This window comes from Macaca fascicularis, chromosome 6 (assembly GCF_037993035.2).
Source record: "Macaca fascicularis isolate 582-1 chromosome 6, T2T-MFA8v1.1".
Taxonomy (NCBI): Eukaryota; Metazoa; Chordata; class Mammalia; order Primates; family Cercopithecidae; genus Macaca; species Macaca fascicularis.
Window position 1 is genome coordinate 153,424,397 of NC_088380.1, and position 24,187 is coordinate 153,448,583.

The 24,187-nt window shown below is 43.6% G+C and overlaps 1 protein-coding gene across 31 annotated transcripts in view; it reads right to left on the reverse strand.

Annotated features, from left to right (window-relative positions):
- The window catches only part of PPP2R2B (protein phosphatase 2 regulatory subunit Bbeta), a 484,188-nt gene that overhangs the window by 22,740 nt on the left and 437,261 nt on the right, over positions 1 to 24,187 (reverse strand). For all 31 annotated transcript variants that reach the window (XM_073994542.1, XM_005558159.3, XM_005558150.4 and 28 more), the window contains one exon: positions 20,438 to 20,602. In XM_073994542.1, coding sequence (XP_073850643.1) covers positions 20,438 to 20,602 — 165 coding nt within the window. The remainder of the gene's footprint in view (positions 1 to 20,437; positions 20,603 to 24,187) is intronic.

Sequence of the window (24,187 nt, forward strand, 5' to 3'; positions counted from 1 at the left end):
CCCCATTGAGAAAGACAAGACTGGTCACTGCTGGCTTTGAAGATGGAAAGGGGCCATGAGCCAAGGGAGGCAAGCAGCCTCTTGAAGCTGGAAAAGGCAAGAAGCCATTCTCCCCTAGAGCCTCTAAAAAGGAGCACAGCCCTGCTGACACCTTGACTTCAGCCCAGTGAGAACCATTTCTGACTTTTGACCTCCAGAACTGTAAGGAAGATAGTCAATTCATGTTATTTTAAGCCACTAAGTTCATTAAGTATGTGATAATTTGTTACAGCAGTGTTAGAAAACTATCCTCCGTCAGTCAACAAAGGGAGGGCTCAAAGTCCATGAGTTCCCCCTTCAACTCTGCAAAGCCGCTGTTATTTCCCTGGCCCCAGGGCCAGCTCCCTTTCAGCACCTGCCCGTATAGAGTTGGACAGGGAAGGCAGGCCAGAGTGGGCTGCTTCTGGGCACAAGCCATGAGAGTTTCACCATTTCCAAGGGAGCTGGTGAACCCCAGCTCAGCAACACTTTCCTCCCAACATTCCTGCTTCTGCCACTGCTGTACCCATAAGCTGACACAGTTCAGAAAAACCAGAGCCCAGCAGCTGCAAAGGCAGAGCAAGCCAAACTCCTCAGAGACATCAGGGCTTAGCAGCAGAACATGAAACAACCTGCAATCCTACCATGTGCTAAATATTTGAATCTTTCCAAAGCAGTGCCACTTTGCATTCAGACATCTACAGTGACTCTGTATGACTGACCGCCAACAGTTCTACTCCCTTGTCCTGGTTCAGGGGCTCCATATCAAGCCCTAGGTCAACATTCCAATATTACTCTCTACTTCATTCTTCTCAAATGCTCCACTGAGGTCTGACCCCTCTAGTCATCATTTGCACCAGAGTTGAAGAACTCCTACCTCCAGGGGCCAGGCAGGTAGTGAAATAGGTGACACATTCATGGGTAGCAATAGGGAACAGCAGGGACTGTGGCAAACTAGAGTGTCCACACCCCATAAAAGGGGCAGTTTCCACCTGAGGTCAGGAGTTCAAAATCACCCTGGCCAACATGGCAAAACCCCATCTCTACTAAAAAAAAATTTACAAACATTAGCTGGGTGCGGTGGTAGACGCCTGTAATCCCAGCTACTCCAGAGGCTGAGGCAGGAGAATCGCTTGAACCTGGGAGGCGGAGGTTGCAGTGAGCTGAGATCACACCATTGCATTCCAGCCTGGGCAGCAGAGCAAGACTCTGTCTCAAAAACAAAACAAAAACAAATTAAAAAAAAAAAAAACCAAACAAACAAAACAACAAAGGGGCAGTTTCCACTCTGCTCCGGCTGAACGCGGCCATGCAGAAATGGGGCGCCAGCATATCCAGATTGTCTCATTTATAAAGTCTAAATTTTTTTTTGAGGAACTCTGATTTTTTTTATGTTAGCAACTAACTAAAGAAATTTGAGTGTGTGATCAAACCTACGTCCTCTGTAAGCTATGCAGGCCGCAGCCTGTGACCTGATTGACTCCCTGCAATGATGATGGTGATGTCTGTGGTGCACTGGCATGTGCTGGGCCTGGATCCATGCTCCTTCCCTACCCTCTCCCTGCTCCCCTGTTTCTCTGGCTCCTATTCAACCTTCAGGACTCACTGTCTTTTCTAGAAAGCCTTCCTGGACAACCTCAGCCCATTGCATCTTTTCCTCTTTACTGGTTAATTTGGCTACCTTCTAATCTTCCTAATATTTTTAAATATTATTTGTTCAGGATTCACAATGACACAATGAGTTAAGAAATTTTAGTTCAGGGAATTGGCCCCACAGAAAGGCAACACCAGTGATAACGAGAGCACCTGTTACCTGCCAGGCACCATCTAGGGTAAGAATTATCTCTATTTTATGGCTGAGGAAACAGAAGCTTGGAGAGACGGGGACCCAAAGGACCATATGGTCCCTGAGTGAGCACAGCATTGGAAGGCTCATTATCTGTGGGGTTAGAACTTTCTTACGAAGGAGCCTCAGCTGGAATCTGATCTAAAGAAGGGGGGAGCAAAAACCTGTGTTTGGCTTAGGGTTCGCCTGTCAATCTAAAGACTGAATTTGGGCTAATATCTACAGACAAGTTCATTAATTGTAGGTCTGTTTGTCCTTCTTTTGTGAGGAATAATCATTTATTAGCCAAGCGGGACTGGTGCCTTTTTGAGAACTGTCATTCTGGAAAGATATTGATTGAAGGAGGCCTCTGAGCACATTCTCTCCAGCAGGCAGCCGAAAGGGAGGCGGCTGCAGTCCAGACAAGATGATGAGTTGGCAGTGAGCATCTCGACAGGAGCCTAATGAAGAAATCTGGTAACAGCGACGGCTGGCTTTATGAGCACTCACATTTGGTCTTTCAATCTCTGCAAGGTTGGTGAGTGGCAAAGGTATCCGTGGGCCTCTACCTCCCATTGTGGAATTACACATTCCTACAGTCAGTGGGCTCTGGGAACCCAATGGCAGCATCCCCAGGCCCCTGGGCCCACTCCACACATCACAGGCTAGAGACTTCTTGTCTGCCTCCTTTCTCATGTGTCTCCCCAAGAGATAGCATGCTCTCCCCTCCCTCCTTCCCTCTCATAATTTGTTCCCAACAGGTAGCTTTGTGCAGCTACTCCAAGAGAAGCCTGAACTCCCTGGGGAGCCTCTGCCCAGGTGGAAGAGACCTCGAGTGGCCATTATTAGGGGTGATTGCTGGGAAGCTGGTTGCCATGGCACCGCAGAGGCCAGTGCTGAACTCCCAAGCTGTCCCCGTTTCCCAGGCTGTCTACATAATCACTGCAATGAGAGGCACAGGCACAGAAAGGGAGAGAGGAGCAGCTTCCCGCTGAGTGATCTCCCTGCAGAGCAAGGTGAGTAGTTCATGGCTGAGTACGACAGTCCATCTTGGCATGGGCCAAGCACTGCCTGGAGGGACCCTGGTGTGGGCTGGTCACTGCTTCACTGTCTTCTCATGGATCCGGCACTATGCCTCTGTGTTCCCAGGACTGGTTTTCTACAGGAAAACACTGCTCCTAATCCACTGACCTGTTTCTTAAAGGTTCTTGGAGTTTGCAAACATCGAATAGTGACAGTCTTCCATCTGCCAGGCGCTGCACTAAACTCTTTATGGAGACAAAGAAATGATGCTCAGAGAGTCATTTGCCCTTGGTCACAGGCTAAGAAGAGGCAGAGCTAGGATGTAAACCCAAGTCTGGCTCTACGGCATCTCATATAGCATCATTTTTCCTCCAGTCCCCTGACTAGAAAGGGTGGCCCCTTCAACCTGGTGCTAAGAACAGACACTGGCGGCCCCACACCTCTGAGGGCATAGTTCCAGCAAATAGAAATTGGACTGGCAAGGATTAAACCGCGGGTTTGGGCTTCATTAGCTATGTGATCTCACCAACCACAGAGAATTAACCAGAGTGGAGCCATCTCTTCACCGACTTAACACAATGTAACAGGGGCAACGTGGAGAACAGTCAGTGAATTTATTGAGCACCTACTACCTGCTAGGCCCTCCCACTGGCTCCAGACATACCATCAACACGTGGGCTATCCTTCTCTTCAGCAGTCACTCTAGAACTTGAGGCCACTGTCCTCTGATGCAGAGAGAAGATACATTTTATAATCACTGTAGACAATAAAGGCTTTATCTGTTAGCAAGCCCTTTTGCTTAATGACTTGGTTATGGGAAAGGAGATACAGGTTGTACTTAGTTCTCATTTTGCACTTGGTTAGAGAGTAAGAGGCCTTTCCATCTCCACTGCTGCTCAGGTACTTCCTCCCAGTGTACTCTAGCACTCCCCCAGCAGGTTCTGCAGAAACACGGACCCCAAGGCCTGGACAGACTCTAGCAGAAAAATATTTGTGTTCCTCTGTGCTCTGCCTAGTACGTGGCTTCCCTGGCTACCTCTCCAACAGGCCTGCGGAGGCAAAGATCGGAAGTGTTTGTAGGTATTATCTATTAACAACATTCAACTTTAGACCTGGGTTCAATCTCCCTCTACCTTTGCCTAGATCTTTGACTTTGTGTAAACAACATGCTTTTTCTGGGCCCAATTTTCTCATCTATAACCCCAAGTTTCTGAATTGTTTTGATAATAAAATACTAAAAAATATTGAGTGTTTACTGTGGACCAGACATTTCACTGAATCTGCACAACAATCCAGTAATGCATGTTCCATTATTGTCCCCATTTTATAGAGGTAGACACTTAGGTGTACAGTGGGTAAATCCAAGGAGTTAAGTCCAAGTTACACACACCTGGGCTTGTCTGATCCCAGAACCAGCACTATTGACCACTATGATATACGACCTCTTTCTATCTTCATTAAAGCCAAGTTTCCAAGTCACAGGAATCTCACGAATACCTATAACTGGCCTTTATAACAGTTTGCAGGGGAAATTTACAAATTCTGTGGACTCTCAGATTCATGTTTTTAAAAAGGCATTTATGAACTTCAACAGAGCATCTGAAAGCCACCTAGTGGCTGGAAGTTGTTCAGTAGGATTTGAAATTCTATAAAAGGCAAAATCGTTCCCATATTCCAGGCTCTGCTTCATTGCTCCCTCTCCACCTTCCACCACCCCTTGATATTCTTTCTGAAAAGTTCAGTTGGAAACAATCACTTTCTCCTTTGAACTTCTATAGAGCAAGGTTCCCAAGTTGTGATCAAGACACAAAAGTCAAGGGGCAGAGCACCACAAAATATTGTGACATTATCTGTAAACTAGTTTATATGTAACTCAATATACCATTTTGTACTGGGGTCTGTTATATAGATCATACAAATTTCAGGAAAACTTCCAGGAGAAAAGTTTAACATTGAGACAATTCTGAGTTTTAGCTTATAATTCATAGCCTTAGTGTATTCTGAGATACGTATCACCTTTTATCTGATGTTAGATTTCATCTCATTCACTCATACATTCAGTAACTACAATTTAGTATCCATGAAATGTCAGGGATGGCCTTTGGAATCTTCCAGTACTTAATAACCTCCCTAGGGGCAAGCAACAGTACATTGGATTAACACACATTTGTAGTTTTGTGGCTCCACAATGACACGAACACAAAAGATTCTCAATAAACAGAAACTGAAAAATGCTACGCGTCAGAACTTTTGGGTACACATAGGATATGCTGAGGACAAGAACATTTGAAATCACTATTTCAACAGTCTAAAACAATATTCAGCATAAACACTTTTTAGTCAGCATTTTCTCTTTCTGATGATGGGAATCTAAATTTCACATTCAATTGAAAATGAACTTTATATTAGAAACATTTCATAATTTTATATTCTCTTGTCCCACCACGGTAAGTGTACAAAGGCAGTAATTGCGTAAGTCTGTCTATCTATTGTGCTTAGCACAATACTTTGTTAACATTTATTGACCAATTCATTGCTTTGTTTGATTTCACAGTCTTTTTCCTAAGCTTGATGATTCTATTTTTCTCATATGTAACTCTTCAATGACAATTTCACTGCATTACAGACATTTTCAAATGGCACAAAAATGTCAGAATATGCTATTTGACCCTGGGCTTAAGGATGCCCATACATGAGATCAATCCTATTTAAATCCTTATGTTCAGGTTAAAAATAGAACATAAAGGCAAGTATCATTATGAGCTTCATGGGGCTAGCATTCCCCTGCCCTCTGCTGTCTCTGGTCTGTGCTTGATAACGATGGAAGGCCAGCAGGTGCTTTGAGTAATTCAGCAGATAAAGAGACTTGCACTGATGGGGCTGGAAGCTGCTTGAGTGGACAGCAGATCTCACAATTCAGTTATTGATGCTACCTACTGAGCTGTCAAAATAGGATTATGAGAACTGCATGGGGGGCTCAAATTAACCGATATACTTAAACATGAGTCAATTACACACACAAGAGATCCCCCCTTCTCCATCTTACAGGGCCATGCAAGTCGTGAGGGTCATTGTATGCATTATCTGATATAAGAAAAAAAAAACAATCATTGTCAGTGTTTCAGACTTAATGTTTTCTAAACCCTGATTTCCTCAGCTGCAAAAAGGAAGAGATACTGCAAACTTACTGGGTTTTCAGGAGGATCAATGAAGATAAATCAATGAGAAGGGGCTCTATAAATAGCAAAGGGCTAAACAGCAAAAGATATCAATTTTTACCATTTTATGCCTTTTTAAAAACATGAATCTGAGAGTCCACAGAATTTGTAAATTTCCCCTGCAGACTGTTATTGTTAACTCACTCTGTGGCGCCTTAATCTAGATGTGTGCTCAGACCAAAAAGCTGGGAGCTGTCCTTGGTGCTGTCCTTTACTTCACCCTCTACATCTTTTTTTTTTTTTTTTTTTTTTTTTTTTTTAACAGTTCTATTAACTTTACACTCAAAGCATGCCCCAATCAATTCAATCTCACCATTTCCACTGTCACCATCTTAGTCTAAGCCATGCTCATCTCTTGCCTGGAACATTTTGATAGCTTTCTGACTCTTCTTCCAGTATCTACTCTTCCTCCTGATGCCTCATTCTTAAATAGCCATAGAGTGATATATTAAAAGTATAATAAATCATCTTCTTTAAACCAATCCTGGATTTTCTCTTAATACAGTAATATCCAAACTCCTTACCATTGCCTACAGGTCTACCCTCTCAAGTCCTTTGCATGGAATACAATGTGAATGGGGGCTATGTGTTGTGCAAGGGGACTGCCTGCATGTAGCTCTTCCTGCCTCCTCTCATGCTGTTCCTCCTTACAGTACTCTACACGGCCCAGCTGGTGATCCTTCTGCCCTGTGACCTGCCAAGCATAGTACAGATTCAGAGCTGCTGCATTTGCTGTTGCTTCTTCCCCTGAAATATTTTCACTAAATCTCAATCTTATTTATGTGTGTGTTGTTAGATTCCTTCTCCTTGAATAAAGTGCTGCAAGGGCAGGTGTCACTATTTTCCTAGTGCCTGGAACAGTGCCTGGGACATGTGAAGCAACAATAAACATGTGTTGAATAAGTAAGTAGCCGTTGATTACCATTACTTCATGGCCTCCTCTTTCTTTTACTTTGCTTGCAAACAACAAAACTTATGTTCTAGTTCTCCAATTTGTAAAAATATTGCAACTTTTAAAATCTTAGTCCATATTTGTTTAAATTGCCATTTTCCCACTTGTGGTGCCTAGGAATGTAATTTAATTTTAACATTAATGGAACAGAACAGAGCCCTCAGAAATAATACCACACATCTACAGCCATCTGATCTTTGACAAACCTGAGAAAAACAAGAAATGGGGAAAGGATTCCCTATTTAATAAATGGTGCTTGGAAAATTGGCTAGCCATAAGTAGAAAGCTGAAACTGGATCCTTTCCTTACTCTTTATACAAAAATTAATTCAAGATGGATTAGAGACTTAAATATTAGACCTAAAACCACAAAAACCCTAGAAGAAAACCTAGGTAATACCATTCAGGACATAGGCATGGGCAAAGACTTTATGTCTAAAACACCAAAAGCAATGGCAACAAAAGCCAAAATTGACAAATGGGATCTAATTAAACTAAAGAGCTTCTGCACAGCAAAAGAAACTACCAGCAGAGTGAAAAGGCAACCTACAGAATGGGAGAAAATTTTTGCAATCTACTCATCTGACAAAGGGCTAATATCCAGAACCTATAAAAAACTCAATCAAATTTACAAGAAAAAAACAAACAACCCCATCAAAAAGTGGGCAAAGGATATGAACAGACACTTCTCAAAAGAAGACATTCATACGGCCAATAGACACATGAAAAAATGCTCATCATCACTCACCATCAGAGAAATGCAAATCAAAACCACAATGAGATACCATCTCACACCAGTTAGAATGGCAATCATTAAAAAATCAGGAAACAACAGGTGCTGGAGAGGATGTGGAGAAATAGGAACACTTTTACACTGTTGGTGGGACTGTAAACTAGTTCAATTGTGGAAAACAGTGTGGCGATTCCTCAAGGATCTAGAACTAGAAATACCATTTGACTCAGCCATCCCATTACTGGGGATATACCCAAAGGATTATGAGTCATGCTGCTATGAAGACACATGCACACGCATGTTTACTGCGGCACTATTCACAATAGCAAAGACTTGGAATCAACCCAAATGTCCATCAGTGACAGACTGGATTAAGAACATGTGGCACATATACACCATGGAATACTATGCAGCCATAAAAAAGGATGAGTTCATGTCCTTTGTAGGGACATGGATGCAGCTGGAAACCATCATCCTCAGCAAACTATCACAAGAACAGAAGACCAAACACCGCATGTTCTCACTCATAGGTGGGAATTGAACAATGAGATCACTTGGACACAGGAAGGGGAGCATCACACACTGGGTCCTATTGTGGGGAGGGGGTGGGGGGAGGGATAGCATTAGGAGATACACCTAATGTAAATGACGAGTTAAAGGGTGCAGCACACCAACATGGCACATGTATACATATGTAACAAACCTGCACGTTGTGCACATATACCCTAGAACTTAAAGTATAATAATAAAAATTTAAACATAAGTTAAATATAACAAGGTAGGTATTTTATTATTACGTGTGTGTGTGTGTGTGTGTGTGTGTGTAATCTTAATGCTAGAAATGAGCAGTGAGTCAACTACTCTTTAGTGTTAGCTTTTACATCTGTGTAAAGAGAATTATCAGATGCAAATTTATCAGATTGAATGACTATGGTTGTTTTACCTCTAAAAGCATTTCTTTAGCACTTTCGCTGTCCTAAATGGTAAGGAGGTTTGAGAAAAGAGTCTAGCCATAATAATGGTCCCATCTGTGAGAGAGACCAAAATAGAAAGAGGTAATTAAATGTATGGTTTTAAGTGCTCTGAGAGAGGGCATTTAATCCTATTTGGGTCCAGGAAGTCTTCCTGGAGGAATATGCCTTAACTGAAACTTGAAGAATGATGGCTCCCCAAGGATGTCAAAATCCTAATGCCTGGAACCTGGGAATATCTTAGCTTCCATGGCAAAATGGAATAAAGATTGTGGATAGAATTATGGCACTAATCAGCTGACCTTAAGGTGGGGAGAGTATCTTGGATTACCCAGGTGGGCCCACTGTAATCACAAAGGTCCTTGAGAGAGACAGGAGAGACAGAGAGAGAGAGAGATGTGATGTAAGAAGGATTCATCTCCCTGCTGCTGGCTTTGACAATGGAGGAAGGGGCCATTAGCCATGGAACGTGGGCAACCTCTGAAAGCTGAAGAAAGTGAGGAAACAGTCCCACCCAGAGCCTCTAGCAGGGAACACAACTTGATCAAAACCTTGATTTTAGACAGTGAGACGAATGTCAGACTTCTAACCTGCAGAACTGCATGATAAGTTAGTGTTGTTTTAAGCCACTACATTTGTGAGAATTTGTTACAACAGCCATAGGAAGCTAATACAAAGAGAAAGAGGTACACTTTGATTTCTCTGTGGAGGGAAAAAATGGCTGTTACAAGATCTATTATACATAACAATTGTATAATAAAATTCCCACCTTGTTATGATACTTGTGTGAATGTTAAAAGATTAATTCCTTGGCACTACAAATGGAAAAATGGTCATAAAACACAGACTTAGATTTTAAAAGTTGCAACATATTTACAAATTGAAAAAATGGAAGATAATTTTTGGTTTTTATAGGCAAAATACAGAGAAGAGGAGGCCAGCACCCTCCCTAGACTCTAACAGGCCAATGTCTCTTTCTGGGGAAAATATTTCTGGGCATTTCCTTGACTGGGTTCTCCTGAACCTAGAATTCAGGATGCTGCCAGGTGCCTGTGGCTGCTTTGCTAGTTACAGCTTGTTACAGGGCATGATGACAGGTAAGCTGGCCTAGGATGTCCAAGGCCAGAGCCATCTATAACCCCAATCTTTCCCATTCTGCATGTCTTAGGGGCTGCAGCCATGTATGTGAGACAATTTTGGCCTTCACTGCTTTCTCATTCAAGACCCCAAGTGAGGGAGAGGGCAAGACTTGGGAAGGTGTTAACTACTAATGAATGACACTCACTTCCAAAATTAATAAGCCTTCTGGTTCTTAGCAAAATCCACTCAACTGTATTCTCCAGGATGACTAATTGACAGAACTGGTTAAATTAATCAAAAATGGAAATGAGGATGGAAGAAGGGGGAAGGGATTCTATTTTTACTTGATGGCTTGGGCACTGCCTGCTCTGTTAATTGCTGCTAAGCTTGAATGGGATAGAGCAGCTTCAGACATGGGGGTGAGGCGGGGGTGGTGGTGGTATCAGTGGATTCTGCTCCATGCAGCAAGGCTTTTGGCTTTTCTCCAGAGTGGGGAGTGTGTGTCTGTGTGTGTTTGCAATCCTGTCATCAGGCAAAAGCATTTTAATAAAGGACCTTGTCTTTTTAACCTAACCAAGCTCCTCTGAAATAAATACTGTTAATTATACCCCAGATCAATACTGAACCCCTTTTGGAAGATGTGCCAAATCTCAGGGGCTTTAAGATTCATTGCAGTTGCTGTCTTAGCTGATGTCTTTGGACACATTCCATCAGAGACCTGGGGAATGAGCCACAGGTTTATTAGGGAGCTCTAGCGGCTTACTTACCAGGGCTTGGCAATTAAGTTTGCAGATGAGGGTGAAGAATGAGAGTGGATTTTATGTTCTGTGTAATGGCAGAATTAATTCTGTAGTTGAAAATTGTCAGGCTGGGGAATCCAGCCAAATGGGGATTGTATAAAATGGACTCTTGTGAAAATTATCCTTCTGGATTTTAGAAAAACATCATGCTCTTTATCCTGTCAGATGCCCAGGAAAGGAATAAATCTTCTGGAAGCAGACCGACATGGGTTCAAATCTTAGGTCCTCCACTGTGATCTGGGGCAAGTTTCCTCACCTCTCTGTGCCGCCTCTGTAAATTAGAGGTACTAATACCAATCTTCATGGGTTGTTGTGAGAATTAAATGAGATACAGAAATGTTCAAAAATAGCACCCTCCCCCTCTACTACACCCACCTGGAAGACAATGAAATTTCTGATTTGGATAGTTGGACTGGACATCAAACTTTGCCCTCTTCTTGTTGGAACTCGGGCTTTTTCTCCAATGACTACACTGTTCACAGAAATATCTCAGATTTTTTTTTTTTGAGATGGAGTCTCGTTCTGTTGCCCAGGCTGGAGTGCAGTGGCACAATCTCAGCTCACTGCAACCTCCACCTCCTGAGCTCAAGTGATTCTCCTGCCTCAGCCTCCTGAGTAGCGGGGATGACAGGTGTGCACTACCATGCCCAGCTAATTTTTATATTTTTAGTAGAGACAGGGTTAAGGTATTAAAATACCTTATTGGTCAGGCTGGTCTCGAACTCCTGACTTAAAGTGATCTGCCCCCCTCGGCCTCCTAAAGTGCTGGGATTATAGGCATAAGCCACTGCGTCTGGCCTAACATCTCAGATTTTAAGGTCTAAAGTGCTTATGCCATTTGCCCCTCAGCATGAAAAAGTCAGACTGCCCCTGGACAGGAAGGCTGCTTTGGTGTCATCTGAAGGAGGGGATTTCTGTGGCCAATCCTTGGGTTGCAGACTTGCCAGTGCAGAAGGGCCTTGCTGCTAGAAGAGAGTGTCTACAGGCAGCGAACTTGCTGGTAGAGCCAGTGCAAAGGATTGGTGCTGCAGGGCAGCTCCATCGCTACTGCTGAGGGGAACCCTGGCTCCTTGCCTTGGCCCTCAAGACCTTCCCTGGCCAGATTCAGCTTCTGCAATTCCCCAGCACTAGACATTCCCTCTCAACAAGATGGAAGCTCGAGGGGCAGGTGAGGAAGAAGGAAGGTCTGCCCAAACCACAATGGAATTAAGATGCTACTGCAGAACCTACCCTGTGCCATTACACACACACGATTGATTGCATTCAGCAAACGTGTACTGGGAACCTACTATGTGTCAGGCAGTGTGCTAACTGCTTTTACTTTAACTAATTAATGGACAAAGACTTCCATGAGCCCACATCCTATGATCACTTCCCCCGTCTCATCCTTCTTGCCCTCTCAGAAGCATTTGACATAGTTGATCCTAATGTATTTCTAAATCACTGTCTTCTCTCAGCTTACATGTGTTGGTTTTCTGCTCACTTCCCTGGCAGCTCATACTTGATCATCCATAAAAACCACCTCTTTCTTTCCCCTACCCCATTGGTAAATGTCGGTGTGGCCTTTGCCTCATTCCTGGGCCCTCAGTTATTCTCTAACCATACCTTCTGCCCTAATTGACATTATCCCATCCCATGGCTTAAAATAGCCATGACATGCTCATGATTCCTAAATTTATAGCTCCAGCTCAGACCTCTCCCCAGACTTCCAGACTCATGTTATCTAATTGTCTGCCAGACTTCTCTAATTGGATGAATCACAGACATCTCCAATCTGGACACATCCAAAAGAGAATGCTTGGTCTTTCCATGCCAAAACTGTTCCTTCCCCAGTCTCCTCATTTCAGTATATGGTACCATACAGTCACTCAAGCACCAAACCTATCAGTTATCTTAGATTTTCCCTTTTCCATCACCTCTTCACTGCCAATCTCTCAGCAAGTCCTCTTAGCCTCACCTCCTAAGGGGATCCTGAATCTGCCCACTTACCACCACTTCACTGTGCCCACCCTGGTCAGAACCATTATCATGTCTCCTCCAGACTGTGGCAACAACCTCTAAATGGTCTCTCTGCTTTCCAGGCCTGGCACCCCTTGTCTGAGAACTCTTTTAAGGTCATAAACAGTATTCACTTCCTTCTTAGCACGATCTCATGGCTTCCCATCTCACTTACAGTGAAATCCAAGTGCTCTGCTCTGGCCCATAAAGCTCTCCATGATCTGGCCCCAGCCTACCTCTCTGGCCTCACTTTCCTTTTCCCCTCCCTCCCTTTCTCCCTCCCTGTCTTCCTCCCTCCCTCTCTTCCTCCTTCCCTCCCCTTTTCCTTTCTTTTCCTTTCCTTCCTTTCTTTTCTCTCTCTTTCCTCTGTCTCTCTCTTCTCTCTGTCTCTCTCTCCTCTGTCTCTCTCTCCTCTCTGTCTCTCTCTGTCGCCCAGGCTGGAGTGCAGTGGCACAATCTTGGCTCACTGCAACCTATGCCTCCCAGGTTCAAGTGATTCTCCTACCTCAGCTTCCTGAGTAGCTGGGATTACAGGTGTGCGCCACCACACCCAGATAATTTTTGTATTTTCAGTAGAGATGGGGTTTCACTATGTTGGCCAGGCTGGTCTGGAACTCCTGGCCTCAAGCAATCCGCCTGCCTCAGCCTCCCAAAGTGCTGGGATCACAGGCATGAGCCACCATGCCTGGCCGTGGCCTCACTTTCTGCACTGTCCCTAGCCTACTTGTATTCATCCACTGATCTTTTTATCTATTCTTTGAACACACAAGGTTGCTCCTCTGTTAGGGCCTTCACACTTAGATGTTGGCTTTCTCTTTGGATCCCTCTGATAACAGGTCTCAATTTAAAGGCTTTGCCACATACCACTACTTCCTGACCCTGCTAATTTTCTTACAGCCTTTTTTTTTTTTTTTTTAATCATGTCTGAAATGACCTTGTTTATTTGTACATTTGTATGTTCTCTCTCATCCTGCCCCACAAGAAGGTATGCTCCCTAAAGGCAGAAACCAGCAGGTGTTTAACCAATCTTAGTTGAATAAGTGGTTTTTGGTGTTTTCTTGAAGAGCTACAGGTGGTCTGGCTCAAACCTTAACTTCACCACTTGCTCCTTGGTGGCCATAAGTGTATCTTTCCCCCTTTTAGCTAGTTGCCTCATCTCTAGGATGTGAATAATGGCAGTATGTACTTCATAGGGTTGTTATGAAGATTAAATGAGCTCATGCATGTATACTTGGCTTACTTCCTGGACACAGTAAAATGTCATGGAAGTTAGCTGTGAATCAGGCTGTTGACATTACTAGTTTTGATTGCTGCTGCTCTTCCTGCTCCCACTCTTAAAAGACACTTGTGGTAGGGAAGCAAGATAATATCTTCACTCCAACCATAACATGATGCTTATACTATGCACCAGGCATCATTTTAAGGCTCCATGGGTGTTATTTAATCCTCACAAGCACCCTACAAGGTAAGCACTTCCACTACCCATATTTTATAGGTGAGTAAGTTGAAGCACAGAGGTTAGGTAACCTGTTCAAGATCGCCAGTTAGGCCATGGATACAAGCTGATAGTGGCTGCTCAACTATGTTGATTTTCCTCCTCTGTTTTGACCCAGTCCCTGAATTAACTCACTACTGTCAGCTTGGTTTGACAGAGGGAAGAAACAAAACAAAAATATCCTGGGCTGTGCTTACAGGGAACATCATGCTGGGCTCCTCACTGCCTTGCCTCATCCCAGTACCTATGACAGGGGCTGCTGGGATGTGCAGGGAGTTTTGATGTTTTCTGCTATCTCTACCCTGGAGGTAAGGTGCCCAGTGGGGCTCTTCGGTCATTCATCAACTTTCTTCAAGTTATAGAAGTAAAACAACAACCTTGGAGGGAATCTAGAAAATAAGAAAAATGCCCACATTTCATGGCCCCTGACCTCATCCCTTTCATACAGCCTCTGCTTGTCTTTGCCCACATATACTTATCCTGACCTTGCTGCATTCATGGCGAGATTGTCATTTCGTATGCAGCTTTAACATTCATAAGCATTTCTCCACTTGCTACACCTTTGTGTCCCCAGGTCTTTGTCAAGTCAAGTCTCTGAGACCTTTCAAGGTATCCCTTTTTCCATTCCCAGTCCCACTTGAGGATTTCACCTGCTTTTATGCTGCTAAATCACACCCTACTTATTGGGGAACCTCTCCCTTCAAGATTGGCTTTTTAATAGAAATCAGGTACCTCAATGCCTCTAAAATCAATTAAAGTCCCCTTTGTTCAGAAAGAAAGTGTTCTAGCACCACATGAAAGCCTCCAGGCATCACTGTCCTAACACACATGGACAACCCCGCCTGGTGAAACTGTCGAGACCCAATGCACAGGTTTCTATCATCCTGAACCTTTGGTCCTTTATCTAGTTTCTCTCCTACCTTTAATAAAAGTTATGCTTATTGTGTGCTTCAAATGTGTCAGGGGCTGTGCAAGAGCCCTGTGTCCATGACCTCTTTGCCCTCTTACCTCCTGGAGGAAGGTGTCAACATCAGCACCTGCCCAGGCATCTGGCGGCAATGAGGCCCAGAAACAATGTCTGGAACTGCTGGCTCCAGGGCTTGTGTTCTTGATGACTTTTATCTCTTTCCTGTCTGAGTTGTGTCGCCCCGCCTCGCCACCCCATTCATATATTGAAGTCCTAACTCCCAGTACTGCAAAATACAACTGTATTTGGAGATAGAGCCTTTCAACAGGTACTTAAAATAAGGTCAACAGGGCCGGGAGCAGTGCCTCACGCCTGTAATCCCAGCGCTTTGGGAGGCCGAGGCAGGAGGATCACAAGGTCAGGAGATCGAGACCACGGTGAAACCCCGTCTCTACTAAAAATACAAAAAATTAGCCGGGCGCGGTTGTGGGCGCCTGTAGTCCCAGCTACTCGGGAGGCTGAGGCAGGAGAATGGCGTGAACCCGGGAGGCGGAGCTTGCAGTGAGCCGAGATCGCGCCACTGCACTCCAGCCTGGGCGACAGAGCGAGACTCCGTCTCAAAAAAAAAAAAAAAAAAAAAAAAAAAAAATAAGGTCAACAGAGTGGGCCTTGATCTAATAGGACTGGCGTCCTCATAAGAAGAGGAATTTTGGACACAGACACAGACGGAAGGTGATGTAAAGACAAAGGGAGAAGACAGCCATCTTCAAGCCAAGGAGAGCAGTGTGGAATTTATCCTTCTTTCACAGACCTCAGAAGAAACCAACCCTGCCAACACTTCATCTTGGGCTTCCAGCCTCCAGAACTTTGAAAAAATAGTTGAATTGTTTAAGCAGTGCAGTCCATGGTACTTTGTTGCAGCAGCCCTGGTAAACTAATGTGCCTTTTTTCACTTGTCTTTTCCTATCTGCCTGCCTTTCCACCACAGATGTTCTATGAAGTCCCACCAGGTGCTATATAAATGTTGTACAAATTCAGTAATTACTGAGATAAAGTCCCTGTCTTCATAAAGATTGTATTCCAGTCAGCAAGACAGAGGCTAAGTAAAGCAAACAACTATAATGGAGGCTATGAAAGAAATAAAGAAATAAAATAGAGCGATGAGATCGAGAGATGGTAGGTACAGATGGGGTGGACAGAGAAGTTAACTCTTAGGTAGTGACATTTTCTCAGAAACTTAAAAAGTCAGTACAGGCCAGACAGGTAGGGTGCGTGGTGGGAGAGCATTCCAGGCAGAAGAGCATGTGCAAAGGCCCAGAGATGGGAAGGGACTGGATGTATGGAAGTGCAGGAAGCAAGCCAGTGTGGCCAGGCTACAGGGAGCTGAGCCTGGAGAGGTTAGCAGAGACCAGATTTATGGGGAACATTGGAAAGGAGTTCAGGCTTAATTCCTTTCATTCCCCAGGTTGGTGTCCATTACACCTGGCCAGTTTCTTCACCCAGACCCTGATACTCACGCATGGAAAGGGAAAAGCATAATCTACTCTACCTAAGTGCTGCCACCATCAGCACCCTATTGTTTCAGGCATCTAAACTGCAAACACAACCCTTGTCACTACCGCCAGAAGTGGTAGAAAAAAATAGGCGAGGGAGAAAAAGAATCATCCCTTCCAACCCCCGCTGAGTATGCAGAGTGAGGGACATATGGAAATTAATAAATGCAGCTCTGATAACGTGGTTCTCCTCGGCAGTTTGATTAAATGCTGATGGTTATTAAATACCCTCCTTCTCAGTGCTCATCTCCGAAAGCCGATGTTGCTTTTCATTTTGAACTCTGATGAACTGTCTCAATTCCGATCGCACACCTCAGCTGAACTGCGGTCGACTGCAGGCTGCCATTTGAGGAGGATGGAAAAAATCAATATGAAATGTCAGGCTAGGGGTCAGATTGAACTTGTTCTCCCAGCTGGCAGGAGCTGGGGCCCGTAGCCACAGCAGCTGAACAAAGGGAGATGTGCGCTGAAGAAGGTTGGTACTTTGGAGGAGTCGGGAAAATGAATTTCTTTTGCGTCTTAATTAGATTAGTAGGCTGGCAGCTTGCAATTCAGAACTCTGTTGGTGTTGGAATAGGGAGTGGGAGGACAGGGCTGGGCAGAGGCCTGAAGGCCAGTAGCTGGCTCCTCAACCTCCTTCAGGACGGTCACCAGGGCTTTGCTTCTCTGGGGCTGTGTGGGGCTGAGGCTGGAGGGAGAAGCAGTTTTGGGGCTCCCTGGGTGTGTGGCTTGACCGGCTTCCTGCTTCTGTATGACTGCATGATTCTTCCCTGGGCTCTCCCCATCCAATTCTCCATCCTTAAGTCTCAGCTCAGCAGCCACTGCCTTGTTGAGTCCTCATCACCCCTACTTGTACCAGCACATGCCTCTCTCTTATACATGTATTGCAGTTGTGATACTATATTTGTTTCTATTCTCTAACTAATACATCTTCTCTCCTTAGACAGTGTGGTTAGTGTTATACATCAGATTGACTGGGCCATGAGGTGCCCAGATATTTGGCTAGAAATTCTGGGTGTTTCTGTAAAGGTGTTTTTGGAATAGTTTAACACTTACATTAATAAACTGAGTAAAGGAGATTGTACTGTCTACTGTTGATGGGCCTTATCTCATCAGCAGAAGGCCTGAAGAGAATAAAAACGCTGACCCTCCTGCAAGGGACAGAGAACTCCTCTGCCTGACTGCCTTCGAGCTGGAACATTGTTTTTTTCTCCCCTTGTTTCTGGACCTGAACTGAAGCACTGATTTTTCCTGGGTCTTCAGCCTGAGGGCTTTATTTATTTATTTTTTTGAGATACAGTCTTGCTCTGTCGCTGAGACTGGGGTGCAGTGGGGCGATCTCAGCTCACTGCAACCTATGCCTCCCAGGTTCAAGTGATGCTTCTGCCTCAGCCTCCCCAGTAACTGGGATTACAGGTGTGTGCCACCACACCTGGCTAATATTTGTATTTTTAGTAGAGACAGGGTTTCACCACATTGCCCAGGCTGCTCTCAAACTCCTGACCTCAGGTGATCCACCCGCCTCAGCCTCCCAAAGTGCTGGGATTACCCGGTATCTGATGGCTTTTAGACTAGAACACCACCAGCAGCTCTCGTGGGTCTTCAGCTTCATGGCTGTAGAGCTTGGGACTTGTCAGCCTTTATAACCATGTGATCTAATTCTTTATGATAAATCTTTTTACTTACACACACATACCCTACTGGTTCTGTTTGTCTGGAGAACCCTAATACAGACAGTGAGCTCTAAGAGGGAGGAAACCAGGTCTGTTTTTGCTCACCCTTGTGTCTCCAGAGTCTGATACAGTACCTGACATAAAATATGTGATTAACAAATATTGATTAAATAAATAAATGAATGAGGCCTCCTATATCTGGATGTGGGGTATACTAGAAAGTATAGGAAACCATATGATAAATGTTACATCTTTTAGAAACATCAACTTTGTTTAAAATTTGAGAGTGGGGGATAGAAATGTAATTATTAAAGTGAAAATAGATATTATATGGGGGTGAAATGTAAAACTCACATGAAATTTTAGAAAGAAAAGTAAGGCTTCAAAGAAAATCTGTTGTGGTCAGCACCTCCCCCAGGGTCGCCGGTCTCTGCCAGGCATGTGCTGTTTTACCTTTGCTGGTAGGTTGGGCCAACCCAGAGCACACAGGGGGAACAGGATTCCTCTCTGTGCCCTCCTTCCATGGCAGCAGGGCTCATGGCTTGGCCCCACCACAACTGTGTTTGGTAGAACAGCTTAAGAAGGTCTGGATACTATGGGAACCAGACTCTGGGTATAAAATAAGTACTCACTGAATGCATGAATACATGACAGCATAAACTTTGGAATCCGATCTTCAAGGATCAACCTGATATAAACCATCATCCCTATTTAACCTCATTAACCCAAGATTCCCCTTTCCCCCAAGCCTGACACTTTTTATTTAACACTCTTCAAAAGTTCCATTATTTTAGTAACTTCAGAATTTTGCCCATTCTGTGCTTGCTGCCAACAATACTCTTCTTTCTGTTTCCCACCTAACCAAATCCTACTTGTACTTCAACAGTCATCTACTCAGCCTCTGCCTTCCCTGTGAGGTCTGTTTCGAACATCTAAACCCCCTCTGAATGACCTAACCCATAATTATCTCCACCATTCACTTGAGTATTAAAACTGAACTGCCTTATACATTGTTCCTGAAATGCTTCTTGGGTGCATCTTGCCTCATTAGCCAAATTTTAAATTCCTTGAGCATAGGAAATAAGTCTTACCTTTCCACTGTACCACTCAGAGTTCTTTATTGTAACAAATACATTGTAGATACAAGAATATCATGCTGTATCTGTGACTGAATGAATTGTAGTTTAGATCAGTGGTTCTCAACCGGGAGTAATGTTTTCGCCAAGAGGATATTTCACAATGTCTGGAGACATTTTTGGTTATCATAACTGGGCTTGTGTTATTGGCATCTAGTGGGTAAGGCCACAGATGCTGCTAAACATCCTACAATGTACAGGACAGCCCCTTCCCCGAAACAAAAAACTAGGTAGCACAAGATTCAATGGTGTACTGTTAAGAAGTGCTTATCTATATTATAGTGGCTTCCTAACCTGTCTCCTTGTTTCTTTGTTCTCTTAGCCAGAATTTAACCTTTATCCTTCTGCCTTCTGTCTGAACAATTTCCCTAACAACTAATTCTGATCATATTACTCCTCTGGTTACTATTATGGCCGTTCACTGACTTTGATGAAAAAAATTCGGGTTTTAAAAACCATGGTCATTACGACGTGGCTCTGGCATCCTATAGTCACAATCTCTCCAAGAAGCCACCAGTTCCTTCCCCCAGCTGCTGTTCTAGATGCCTTTTATGTTCTCAGCCTCCCACGCAGTTCAGCAAGTCCTGTTAACTTTATTGCCAAGATCTGTGCAGTACTGTGCAGGTTACATGGATTAAAAAAAAAAAAAAAAAGATGTGTCCAGAACCCATCTACCCTCTCAATTTCCACTCACTTCTTTGTCTAGGCCACCCTTCAATGGTCTCCTAACTGGTCTCCCTGCTATTCCTCAAAGTCATTCTCCCCATGGCAGCAAGCATGATTTCCTTAACACATAATTTGGATCACATCACACTGTTATTTAAAACCTTTTCTGATGAAGGTCATGTCTTATTTATTTTCATCTCTGGATGTTTTGGAATCGAACGTGAATGTTCATCTTTACTGAAATATAAAATACGGAGCTGACTCCCACTTGTAGTTTCTTTACTCCTAGTGTGTCTGGTGTAGAAAGGGAGATCATAAGCTTCCAGGCCCTCCCCCTGCATGTTGGAGCCAGTGGCCATGTCCCCCCACCTCCCTTCAGCTGCTACTCACACTTGGTGTGCCTGTCACACAGGGCAGATGCCCGCATGTCACACAGCCGGATTGTCCCTTTGCTGCTGCTGTACACGAAGGTGTTGCAATGATGGGGGTGGAACTCGGCTGCTGTGATCACCTCCGTGAGCTCCTCCATGTTGGCTGGCTTAATGTCCACGATATCTGGCACAGACGAGTCAAGGAAGAAACCAGGAGAAGGAGGCAGGAACTTGGGGAAGGGTAGAATTAGCAATGGCACCATCTTACATTAGTGTAATATGTCAAGATTTGCTATGCACATGCTGGATCCTCATCATAAACTTGTCCCAGAGAGATGAGCCTCAGGAACTTTAACAGCCCAGGGTTACCCCGTAGTCAGAGGCAGCATTAGAACTCAGGTCTCTTGACTCCTCATTTGTGTTTTATCCTCTAAAAACATGTAAAAGACATCCACTCATGACTAAAGTTAACTGCTTGTGCAATCAGGCTAAAATGTACCAAGTTGCAAAGATTTTGCTTCTCATTTTATAATAATGATTAAGGTACTAGTCCTATTATAACCAAATAATTCATTTTGTCTGATTCCTTAACTGGATTCTTGGGCTGGTAAGTGATATCTATAATAATAGAGTGCACACTCTCTTTCATGAAATCCCTAAGCCCTTCTTTATAATATGTTGATGATAATAATAATAGCTGCCACCAATAATTTAGCACTAGCTATAGGCCATTCACTGTGCAAAGCATATCATGTACTTTATCTCATTTAATCCTTACAAGAACTCTACATATCAGCATTTTCCTTATCCTCATTTTTTCAGGGGTGGAAACGGATGCTCCAAGTGCATAAAGTAACTTGCCTCAAGTCACATGGCTAAATGACAACACTAGGATTTCATCCCAGGTGCAAAGTCTGTGCTCTTTCATAATTATGCAACATTTCTTTCATGTATGATATATAAGACTTCTATAGTCTCTGTAAGTTGTGATCTGCTTTTCAGCTTGTGAGGGAGTTTTTAAGTATCAGAAAGAAGCCATCTAGTTGGAAATTTTTAGGGTCCCATGGAAAATATCCTTAGTTTTATCATCTGGGTTTTTTCTTCTCAGTATTTCCCTTTCTGATCAAGATTTATACCTCTGTTTTTTAAAGACTATATCCTTGTATATTGGAATGAAACATTTACTCTTTTATTTATGAAGGTGACTCAATGAAAACAACCCCCTTCTGTAGGATGTCTGGCATGAGTGAAGGAGTGGGTTTGTACAGATCTCTTCACACCTCCACTCAGAGCTTGGGGGATCAGGACACAGAGGGGCCGAGGCACTGTCTGAGGACCCAGCAACATCCTGCAAAGAACGAGCCTTGTGATGTGGATGCTGCTACACAGTGAAGCTGACAAACAGGACTCCCACTTTTCCTAGATTTTTCCCACTTGTGAGCCACCTTTGTGATTTTTGCCCTATCTGTGCATCATCAGGTAGTACGTTTTACTTGACATTTTTCTTTCAGATCAACTTTAAATTGATTCACTGTTTTCTTTACTTAGCTTTATCTAAACAGTAACCCAATATTCATAAAATCATGGGTTTAATAAGGTAGCTATACTTTAAGTAACATGCATAAAGATCAATATATTATATATTGCATTTGTGTGTATATATATTATATATATTTTATATATATTATATATATTATATTTTATATAATATATAAAATAGTTGCAAATGAGTGTACCAGGAGTTTATGCACCATATTTTGGACAACAATGTATTGAATCAACAAGCAATAACTTGATATAACTGCCCCATTAGACTGAGATGGATGAAAGTCTTGCATGTTTTTCATTAACCTAGTAGCATAGTCCCCTCCTTAGAGTTTAGATGTGGTACAAGAAAATGCACTGATATTTTTAGTCCCGCTAGCACTAACAAAGTAATATCTATGATCAAACATCACCTATGCTCCTGCTACAACATTTCAACATGCAATTTGTTGCAACAATGGCTTTGTATTTGGTTGTGCCTCTTTCCCATTTATTATCTCTTATAAACCCTGTTGGGTTCTTTCTAAAATTGGCTTGAGACTGAGCTAACATGTTACTACAATTTCTCCCACCAAACACAGATGCAAATATTACTTGGGTCTCCAGGGCATGTGGGTCTCCTGGCTTCACAAAATACTACCTTTCAACTCAACTTCTGCCAGAGTTATAAATATGATTGCAGTTAGCACCACATGCTTTGGAGCAGGAGCCTGTGCCCCTCAGAAGGAGGCTCTAGGCTGCAGCTCTGGTGCTCTCTCAGCCACTGACCCACGCCCTGGGCTCTATGGCCATGACATGGCGTTGGGTAAACAGAGGTTAGCGTTCAGCTGCTGTTAGATTTCTTCATCCTCCAGAGCAAGCCTTGATACCCCACGGTGCCAGTGAACATGTTTCTCTTTTCTCAAAATAGGGAAAGAAAATCTGGTGTCAGCTTTCTCAACCTCTACCAGTATAGCTCTAAAAACAAGCTGAACTGGAAGGGATCTTCGCTGTGTGGGAGGGGGAGGTGCTACAGCTACAGTTATTTTTTCCCACCTAAAAATAAAGCCCCAAAGTCAGAATGTGCAAAAACAAAGTGCCTAAACATGTCTATGAAACCAGGAACATCCTCCGCCATCAAGGACGCCAGTGGGGCTGTGCCCACAATATCTGCCTAGAGCTGCCATCTCTGGATCTTTCCTTCTCTCACTGGACCTTCCAAGCCTACCCACCTCCCAGCCCTCATCCCCAAGCCTTTGGCTTCCTACCCCCGGCAGGTCTCAGTCTTCCTTTTTGAGTAGAGGGCTTGTTTAGTTTGACTCAAAGGGGTTCCAGGAAGAAACCACGATTATCCCTCTTTTTAATCACTCTGAATTTAAGAGAAAGATATGGCCAGTAGCTAATGCTGATCAGAGGCCAGGTCTGCCCTGTGCTAACACTTTCCATGTGTTGTCCCCCTTGCCCCTCGTCTCAGCCTTATGAGGGCAGAACTATTAACAGCTCCATTTTACAGCCGAGGGAACTCAGATACATTGCTTGAGGTTATGTGACACAGTGGGCAGAGCTGGGATTTGAACCCAAGCTTGTCTGACTCTGGAGCCTGGGTTCTTTCTCACCATGCCCCTCTGCCTCCTTTGAGGAATGGCCTCACAAAGCTGGCCAAAATGTGACAATTTTGGTTCTCTTGAAAAGACTCCCAGCTAATCTGAGAGGGCAGCCCCATCTCTTCTGGCTTTAGGCTTGTGCTCTCTTAATTTACCTACCACTTTGGTGACTGAATTTTCAAGAACCAGAATTTTTATGTGCTTTAAGATTTTGTTTTTTTTGAAGCAGAATTTGGGACAAAATCCTGACAAGGGATTGTTTGGATTTTTACCTGTTGGAGGATTTGGTGAGTTCTAGAAACATTTGAGAGAAGTCTAGTTGCTAAAAATTAAATGACTTATGGTGATGATGGGAGAGGATATTCGACATCTGTATCCTCTAGAAACCCGGGCATTTTCCCCTGCACGGCTCTAAAGGGCAATCCATGTTTTCAGCATATGTAATTTTGCCCTTCATGTTGGGAGGGAAGGAGAAAGAAGATGAGCAACGCGTGGCTCCATGTGTAATCTTGAAAATGGAATGATGCATTTTGACAGTCAATTTTCTTTTTTTTAAATCCTTTAGAGCTCTCTATCCAAATTATGTCCCTGTTGTCCCAAATAACTAGATGGCAAAAGCAAAACAGAGCATTGAATTCATG